At 30.1% G+C, this 10069-nt stretch overlaps 1 protein-coding gene and 1 pseudogene across 2 annotated transcripts; one reads left to right on the top strand and one right to left on the bottom strand.

Moving 5' to 3' along the window:
* Positions 1-1009: 1009 nt before the first annotated feature.
* LOC106400113 (probable serine/threonine-protein kinase At1g09600) lies at positions 1010-3598 on the bottom strand. 2 transcript variants are annotated; one of them, XR_001280244.3, is made up of 5 exons: positions 2970-3598; positions 2826-2881; positions 2649-2748; positions 2259-2558; positions 1010-2170 (listed from the first exon to the last, which is right to left on the bottom strand). XR_001280244.3 is itself a non-coding variant. In XM_048754211.1 (4 exons), exons 1-4 carry the CDS (start codon positions 2988-2990, stop codon positions 2334-2336), a joined length of 402 nt encoding a protein of 133 aa, XP_048610168.1. In that variant the 5' UTR covers positions 2991-3598; the 3' UTR covers positions 1010-2333. The 2 variants fall into 2 exon arrangements, 1 of the variants encoding a protein (XP_048610168.1); XM_048754211.1 differs by having other exon boundaries at positions 1010-2558.
* A 2024-nt stretch (positions 3599-5622) lies between these two features.
* LOC106398692 lies at positions 5623-7658 on the top strand (annotated as a pseudogene).
* The last annotated feature ends 2411 nt before the right edge of the window (positions 7659-10069 follow it).

The raw sequence follows: 10069 nt of genomic DNA, 5'->3' as shown, positions 1-10069 counted from the left end.
AAATTGCTGAAACTACCACTAGCTTCATTCTGATCATAATTAAAACCTTCTCCATGTTGAAACCAGATATAGTAATTTGGCGTGAAATCTCTATTTATTAAATGCTTCCAAACATTTTCACGGTTTGCCAGTTTCGAATTGTTGCATTTTCGACAAGGACAGAACATCTTACCACTTTCTTGGGCGAGCGGTGTTGAATCTGCTTGATGCATAAATGTCTCCAGACCCACAAGGTATTCTTTCGTCACTCTCCCGTTAGCATCTCTATGCATATACATCCACTTCCGCAACTCGTAAATAGTCCCGGAGCCAGCCATTTTTTTTTCTTTCACATTTTTTGTTGTTGGTGTGTTTAAAATGATGTTCAAACATCCATATTTATAGGAAATTTCGAATCTGGTAGTTGTAATTTTCCTATGAATTTACGACAAAAATTAATTAGGTGGCCAAAAGAAACGTGTAACACCTACAAAGTTGGTGGATTCAAAATTTCCTAGCTAAATACACGTAAACTATTTCCTCGTAAATAACACGCAAAGTTTACGTCGTATTTACGAGGAAATAGTTTTTCCTCGTAAAATACTCGTTAAATTACATCCACTTTACGACGAAACACTTTTGTCGTTACGTTACGAGGAAATAACGATGACTTTAGTTTTCCACGTAAATTCCTCGTAAAATCGACGTAAATTTACGAGGATTGTTTTTTCTCGTTAAATTTCCTCGTTAAGCATGTGTTTTCTTGTAGTGTTCCACTTCATCAAGAAATTATAATTGAACATCAGAAATGCAAAGTGGGTTAACCAAAAAAATAAAAGGGAAAATTGGAAAAATGGGACACTTTGAACTTTTATTTGTCACATTAGGACTTCTGATATTTTCGGCAATTTTGGACATATTTTACCCTTCTTTTATGGGAAAAATAGTAAACTAAATTTTAAAAATGTTAAAAAATATGATAACTATTGGAAACATAAGTATGACAATATATATGTTTAAAAAAAAAAAATTTTAAAGTAGAATCATATTTTATTTTATCTTCTATCTACAGTTAGAATACTCATTCTGGCCATCTACTTAGTCTAGAAATCGGATACTAAGTTTTATACATAGATATATCCTAGGTATACAACTTAAACTAGCCTTTCTTATATATTCTAACACAGCTATATTTCGAAACGTTATAATCAAGAAAGATATCTTCAGTATACCTACAGCTTTATAACGACATATAGCCACAACGCAATGATATACCTTATCTATATTTTGTGACATAACATGTTCTGCCTTTTATCTTATGTGGCGCTTAAGGAAGAATATGTTTCTCATCTACTCTACTGTGTTCTGCGTAAGCTAGGATATATATTCAAGGCAAATCCGGAAAATATGGAAACTTCCATATTCGGTTAAAGATATTTTCTAAATCTAAACTAAATCTACCCTAAATCTCTCATAGAATATTTGCTCCCACGTTTTTTTCCTCCTCCCACATATTTTTCTTTTCGTTCTTTGTGTTTTTCTCTTCTTCGTCGACATAATCATCTCTTCTCTCTATCAATAAGGCATGGTTCTAATCTATGTTAAATCTGGTGTATAGAGTCTCTAGTGATATCTTCTCTATTTTGGTAGGACAGCCCATAAGAGTACAAACAAATCGCTTAGGAACTTCAACATATCGTAATCATAATAGAGATTTTCATTGGCTCATTTTCAGGGTTTGAGATCAGTAATCATGTTCTTGAATTTCAATATCTTTTCAAAATTAAATCTCTAAGAAACAATTGCAAATCAGACGAGAATACAAAAAAAAGTTAACATTAAAGTTTCTCGGGTTTAATGGTGGTTGAAGTTCTTTTTTCTTCTTTGCCTCTGTTGATTTCTTCTTTTCACAATTTTAGCTTTCAACTATACACAAGACCTCACCAAAAGATCAACTGACTCTAAGTTGTGAAACCTCAAACTTTTTTTTCCTTCTGATTAGTCCTAAAAGATTATTGTCTGATGCCATTTGCAGCAAGAGACGCTTGAGCCTGTCCCTATTAGTCTTCTTATCCACTCAAACAGCTAACAGAATGTGTCTTTCATGTTCTTTTAGCATTACATCTAAGTTTCCTCCTGCGGTAGTTAATGACCATGAGATGTTTATTCTCTCTGTTTTTTCACTGTCACCCTAACACATGGCAAAGAAAAAAAGAAATTGATTAGCCCACAAAAGTTTCACTGCAAAACAAAGACAGTTATGGTTAAGATGTTCTCACCAGTGGATTCTCTCTTTTGTAAAATCTTTGGGTTTAACCAGAAAAACGTGGTGGCCCATCACCATCTTTTTGTTATTAATTAAACCACCGTTGATTCGCTATAGAAAAATGTGATGCATCTCTGGCAAACTTTGTCAACTGGGCTGATTCACGTTGAACAAAAGACCGTTGCATCATCAGTTCTTTACTTAGAGGAGGAGACCGATTCAAACCCCTCATCATAACACTCTTCAGTGCTGCATCTTCGTTAGGATTGAACTTTTCACTCATGTTTGTCTGGTTATTCTCCCCTTGACGTTTCTTTTACAAACAAGAGCATAAACCGAAAAGTTAAGATTCCATGAATACAAACATACAGTATATCTATCATGCTAGAATGATTATACATACTTGTATTGATGCTGGTAACTCGGCACTGGCATCTGAAGCAGGCACAGATTTGGATTTTCTAGATATTTGTTTTGACTCATTCTGTTTATTGCCTTTCTTTCTGGTTAATAAAGAGGAAAATTTGATGCATCAGTGTTCATTAAGACAGAAAAGAGCCATGCAAAATCTGGATCTTACCGTCTTGCTTCCTCTTTTCGAAGCTTCATGTCAATTACCTTTTTTGTTGATTGTGTCTAAAAACAAAGAGGAGTAAGACAAAAATGAAATTAGAAACGAAAATATTAATGATTTACGATGAAGAAACAAGGATTCTTCACTTACCCTAAATCGCCATTGATACATGTTGAAGGTAGGGAGGAGAAGAGGAATAAAGTGAAAAACAAATTAGGGTAAAACGAGAAGAATAAATAGAAAAGAAGAAACATAGATATGAGACTATGAGTTCTAGCCGATGAAGAATGGTGAATCACCATTGAAGAGAGGAAGGAGATAGGCGGAGAAGACAAGAGGGTATTTAGGTCTACGGATACCTTTTATCTATTCTAGCCTTTTTATTTTATAAAATTATATTAAGAAATCTAATTGAAATATCTAAATATAATAAATATAATATAATTTAGATTAATTTGAGGGTATAATGGTATTTATGGAAATTAAAATCCTAATATGACAAAAGATGTAGCTAAAGTTTTAGAGAGACAAATCTAAGTTGAAAGTGTCTTTTTTTTTCAATTTTCCCAAAATAAAAGCCCAATAAGCATATAACTTAGTCAAACTTTATAATGGTTATATTGACCAAAAGTACAATTTTATCCATACAAAACTAGTACAACGAGTACGACAAAAACACATCATCAAACACATATTTCAAAATATTTATGGTTCACTCTTGAATTATAAACTTTGAATTGGAATTGACACACGTCCTCTTTCTATATTGTTTTGTAAATAAATCGATATACTCGAACCTAACTATATAAATAAGAATGTAAACTTAGATTATTTTCTTTAAAATCTACAATGGTTACATTGACCAAAAGTATAACATCTTATCCACACAAAACTAGTATAACGAGTACGAGTAAAACACGTCATCAAACGAAGATTGCAAACAGATATGGTTTACTCTCGGATCATGAATCTTGAGTTGGCATCAACATATATCGTCTTTGTACTTATATATATATATAACGATTTACCCGAATCTAACTAAATAAATATAAAGCAAAACTAAATAATTTTCTTCAAATCTTTTCATCCTTTTTAAGTTTTTTTTTATGGTATCAGAACCATTAATGATTTTTCCGATTTTTTCTCTGCTTAGATACTGATGGTTCGTCTTAAATATGTTATATGTCGAGAGACCACCAACTGAAAAAAAAAATCTACAATTGACAACATGAAATCTTAATATTTGGAGTCTTTTACTTGTTTAGATTTGATTTGTGCAAGCCAATTTTTGGGTACTCGTATTCGTTATACTAGTTTTGTGTGGATAAGATGTTATACTTTTGGTCAATGTAACCGTTGTAGATTTTAAAGAAAATAATCTAATTTTACATTCTTATTTATATAGTTAGATTCGAGTATATCGATTTATTTACAAAACAATATAGAAAGAGGACGTGTGTCAATTCCAATTCAAAGTTTATAATTCAAGAGTGAACCATAAATATTTTGAAATATGTGTTTGATGATGTGTTTTTGTCGTACTCGTTGTACTAGTTTTGTACTAGTTTTGTATAACGAGTACAAGTAAAACACGTCATCAAACGAAGATTGCAAACAGAAATGGTTTACTCTCGGATCATGAATCTTGAGTTGGCATTGACATATATCCTCTTTGTACTTATATATATATATATAACGATTTAGCCGAATCTAACTAAATAAATATAAAGCAAAACTAAATAATTTTCTTCAAATCTTTTCATTATTTTTAAGTTTTTTTTATGGTATCAGAACCATGAATGATTTTTCCGATTTTTTTCTCTGCTTAGATACTGATGGTTCGTCTTAAATATGTTATATGTCCAGAGACCACCAACTGAAAAACAAATCTACAATTGACAACATGAAATCTTAATATTTGGAGTCTTTTACTTGTTTAGATTTGATTTGTGCAAGCCAATTTGTGGGTACTCGTACTCGTTATACTAGTTTTGTGTGGATAAGATGTTATACTTTTGGTCAATGTAACCGTTGTAGATTTTAAAGAAAATAATCTAATTTTACATTCTTATTTATATAGTTAGATTCGAGTATATCGATTTATTTACAAAACAATATAGAAAGAGGATGTGTGTCAATTCCAATTCAAAGTTTATAATTCAAGAATGAACCATAAATATTTTGAAATATGTGTTTGATGATGTGTTTTTGTCGTACTCGTTGTACTAGTTTTGTATAACGAGTACGAGTAAAACACGTCATCAAACGAAGATTGCAAACAGATATGGTTTACTCTCGGATCATGAATCTTGAGTTGGCATTGACATATATCCTCTTTGTACTTATATATAACGATTTACGCGAATCTAACTAAATAAATATAAAGCAAAACTAAATAGTTTTCTTCAAATCTTTTCATCCTTTTTATTTTTTTATGGTATCAGAACCATGAATGATTTTTCCGATTTTTTCTCTGCTTAGATACTGATGGTTCGTCTTAAATATGTTATATGTCCAGAGACCACCAACTGAAAAAAAAAATCTACAATTGATAACATGAAATCTTAATATTTGGAGTCTTTTACTTGTTTAGATATGATTTGTGCAAGCCAATTTTTTGGTAAAAATATCTTCAAATAGCAGTGCATTAATCTGAAGGATTTTACTAGCAACAACCATTGAAAAAGGTATATTTCTTTGTTTAAAGAGTTTTGAATTTTGATACCAACTGAAACGCTTAAATCAATATATTTTTCTCTTTGATTTTTTTTTTGTAGTAAAAATTTTTCCAAAGAGAAGTGTCATGGCTGAAGAGATGAATTATCGGTCAGCTGGATGAAAATTTGATTCTGAAAATCCTTTCTTTAGTTCCAATAAAAACTGTCGTGTCAACGAGTGTCTTGTCTAAAGAATGGCAGTCTTGTTGGAAGTCGGTGCCAAAACTGAAGTTTAATTCTGAGAACTACCAGAGTGAACACCAAACATTTTCAGAGACTGTGTACAAGTCTCTCCTTTCATATGAACCTGAGGTTCTAGATAGTTTTCATCTCAGCTTTGGATCAGATAAAGCTGATGCAGTAGATGTTGTACATTGGATTAAAACAGCGTTTGCTCTACATTTGCGTACATCGGTACTCGAATTTCTCATCTATCCATACGAGGTCGACGAGTTCATATTTACGAGTAGCTTGTGTACTTGTGATACACTAGAGACTTTGAAACTCGGGAGTCTGATTCTTGTAGATATCCCTGCACGGGGTTCGATGAAGTCTCTTAAAACGCTGCATCTTATTCATGCGTTCTACACAAACGATGAATCTATATGTAACCTTTTATCTGGCTGTCCTAGACTTGAAGAACTCGTTGTGGAACGAACTTGCGAATATAGTGTGAAATTTTTCACTATCAAAGTCCCTTCTTTGCAGAGATTCAGGATTTATGATGACAATGATGAGGACGAGTTCGTTGGATATGTGATAGATACTCCTTCTTTGAAATACTTAGAGATTGGATACTTAGGATGTCCACAGTTTTCTCTGAATGCACTGGGGCTGCTGGCGGTATATATTGCTAGAGTTTCTAATGTAATCAGTGAATCTCTCGTTTCAGTCAGACGTCTTGTCTTGAATGTATCAACTTCGATGGTAACTTTTTTATAATCCATTTTAATTTTGTTTTGGTTATCCAATTATTTGTATATGTTATTAATTTCGTCTCATGGATAGACTATATATCCTCCTACTGGATGTATCTTCTATCAACTGGTATATCTACAGATATATACGCCTGAACCAGGCTGGTATGATCTACTTACGTGGATGCTCGAACATTCACCGAAACTACAAGTCCTGAAGCTCGTTGGTGTAAGAAATTTTATTGTTTTATTATTCAACTATCTATTTTTGATGGTCTAATACTGATATACATTGACTACTCCTATTTTTCACGTTGGTTACAGAAATACAGGATTAAACCTGACTATCATGTTCTCGGCTGGGAATGGAATAAGCCAAAGTCTGTCCCTGAATGTTTGTTGTCACATCTAGAGACATTTGTGTGGAGAAGATACGATTGGAAAAGAGAAAAGGAAGAAGAAGTGGCTACATATCTTCTAAAGAATGCAAGAGGGTTGAAGAATGCGACTTTCTCTACAGGTCCCATTGAACCGGGCCAGCTTGACAAGTTGAAACAGAGACGTAGGACGCGCAAAAAAATTGGATGGTGTGCTCAAGGCTTCTAATACATGCCACCTTGTGTTCAAGTTTGAATGATTTTTATTATGTATTGGACTCTGCTATACTTACAATATAGAGAGTGAAGAAAATATGGCGCTTCTAGTTTAATCGGTTATCGTTTTCGACTTTTTAAAACAGCTTTCTCAATTTTATTCCTTTTGCTTTTGATTTTGCTATGATGATGCATTCTTATATATTTTCTTTCCATTCTTTTTGAAATAAATTAGATATTTATGTTTTATGAATAATCACAAACAACAAATCACATTAACTTCTTGCAAAAAAATTGAAAACATTATCTAATCTGAAATAAAACTTTTTTTTTCTAAACATCAATTAAAATGAAACGGAGAGTATATTATATTGACGATTGACAACATTATTAAATATCTCTATAATAATATTAGATAAAGCAGTTTCATATGTATCACACTCACGTGAGTTTTTACGATGATTAATTACAAAGATACTCTTAATTGATTTAAAAATATTGTATCTAAATGCCATCACTACAAAAATTTATTTCGTAAATTTTAAATTAACATTCCTTTTATTTTTTTAAAAATAACACATATAATAAAAAGGAATCACTTATAATTTTTTTTAATTTTTAATATATATATATATATATAATTTGATTTAATAAAAAGGAAAATTCACAAAAACAATCTTGATATTAAGAAAACAATTAAGATATATTAAAATAATTTTAAGCAACATTATATTATATATATTTCAGCGTAATAATTTTTTTTGTTTATATCTATCTTTTTTCTTAAATGAAACGAGAATATATTTATACATAAGTGATTTCATAAAAAAAAATTTAAAACAAAAATAGTCTTGATATTAAGAAAAGAATTATCTTCCCTTTAAAACATAATTTTAAGCATTATAAAATATATTTTCAAAGTAATAAAATTATTTTCTATATATTTATATATTTCTTACAAGATTACATAAAATAATCAAATAACAAAAAATTAAAATATTTTAATTGACTAAAAATATATTTATTTTTTGCATACTTGTTAGTTGACTATAAATATATTATAATTTGAACAAAATAAAAGAGTATCTACAAAATTTGATTAACATATATAATATGATTTATCAAAAACAATCACAAAAATAAAATCTGGTATTTATTTTAAAAAAATATTAAAAAAGAAACTAAAACTCTTTTTTACTATTAGCATATTTTATCTAATAATTATATAAATATTTTTAAATAGCACAACTCTAGAATATATATATATATATATATATATATATATGTATATCTCTAGGCTCTATCTGGTGATCATTAAAATAGGAATAGAAATGAGTAAGAAATGAATGAATAGGAACAAAATAAAAGGAATAATAATGAATATTTATTTTTTTTGTGGGAAATTGCAAAAAATACCATTTTCAAAGTATCACTTTTAATGTTTAGACTAACCAATTTTACTTTCATCTTTAATGAATGGTAAAAGACATTTATAACCTTTGAATTAACTTAGACAAAAAAATAACGTTAACTAATGTAAACTTAAAACATTAACTGTAAACCCTAAATCATCAAATCTAAACCCTAAACCACGAAACATCAATTCTAAACCCTAAACCCCGAAACATCAACTCTAAACCCTAAACCTTCAAATCAAAACCCTAAAACATCAAATATAAACCCTAAACCCTAAATTTAAACTTAAAACATCAACTTTAAATCCTAAATCATCAACACTAAACCCTAAACCATGAAACATCAACTCTAAACCCTAAACTCTAAAACATCAACTCTAAACCCTAAACCCTAAAACTTCAAATCTAAACACTAAAACATAAACTCTAACCCTAAACCCTATATTTTTTTGAAATTCAAACCCTAAACCCTAAAACCCTTAACCTTCAAATCTAAACATTAAAAAATCAACTCTAAACCCTAAAACCCTAAACTTTCAAATCTAAACCCTAAAACATGAACTTTAGGGTTTTAGGATTTAGGGTTTAGGATTTAGAGTTGAAGGTTTAGGGTTTAGGGTTTAGAGTTTAGAGTTGAAGGTGGGTTTAGGGTTTAGAGTGATGTTTTAGGGTTTAGGGATAATATTTAGGGTTTAGGTTTTATTGTTGATAGTTTAGGGTTTAGTGTTGATGATTGAGGGTTTAGAGTTGAAGTTTAGGGTTTAGGGTTTAGAGTTGAAGTTTAGGGTTTAAGGTTGAAGGTTCGGGGTTTAGGGTTTAGAGTTGATGTTTCGGGGTTTAGGGTTTAGAGTTGATGTTTCAGGGTTTAGGGTTCGTATTAAAAAAAAATATAGGGTTTAAGATTGATGGTTTAGGGTTTAGGGTTCGTATTTCAAAAAAAAAAATAGGGTTTAGGATTGATGGTTTAGGGTTTAGAGTTGAGTTTTAGGGTTTAGGGTTTGAATTTCGAAATAGGGTTTGATGGTTTAGGGTTTAAAATTATTTTTTATTTTTTTTAGATTTTTTATTTATTTAAATATTTATTTATTATATACATAAAGAACAAGGACATAAGAGTCTTTTGCCACTTAATGAATAAGGTGTTTTTGAAAATGTCCCTTTAGTGATGGTAAAGATGAAAAGTGATATCATGAAAGTGGTAAACATAGAATTTCCCCTTCTTTTGTTTCATATCAATTTTGATAAGGAATGTTTTCTTCTATAGTTCCTTAAAATTCAAAAAATGAAAAGGAAGCAAACTGAGCGAAAATTCTTCGGAAATAGTGTATTTTTTAATGAATAAGTAGGAATTAACTATTCCCTTTAATTTTCTATGTCACCATTTGTACCCCTTGGTGAACTAAAATATTATAAATTATTAAATTACTTTTAGGGTAATATTTAGTTTGATTCATTTTGCTTTATGTTTGTAGAACCTGATATACCCTAGTAAAATTACCCTAACAAATCTGAATTCTCATGCTTTAGCTTATTTTAAAATAATTTTCACTTTACCTTTTCATAAATCTAATGTATAAAATTACTTAGAATTTATAAAGTATTTTCATT

The sequence above is a fragment of the Brassica napus genome, chromosome C4, assembly GCF_020379485.1.
Source record: "Brassica napus cultivar Da-Ae chromosome C4, Da-Ae, whole genome shotgun sequence".
In the NCBI taxonomy this organism is placed as follows: Eukaryota; Viridiplantae; Streptophyta; class Magnoliopsida; order Brassicales; family Brassicaceae; genus Brassica; species Brassica napus.
This window is presented reverse-complemented; position numbering and strand designations above follow the sequence as displayed.

Coding starts and splice junctions, on each gene's coding strand:
- LOC106400113 (XM_048754211.1), bottom strand. CDS start 2,990: ATGTATCAATGGCGATTTAGG. Junction 2,882..2,969: donor TGTATCAATGGCGATTTAGG/GTAAGTGAAGAA, acceptor CTTTGTTTTTAG/ACACAATCAACAAAAAAGGT. Junction 2,749..2,825: donor CGAAAAGAGGAAGCAAGACG/GTAAGATCCAGA, acceptor TTTATTAACCAG/AAAGAAAGGCAATAAACAGA.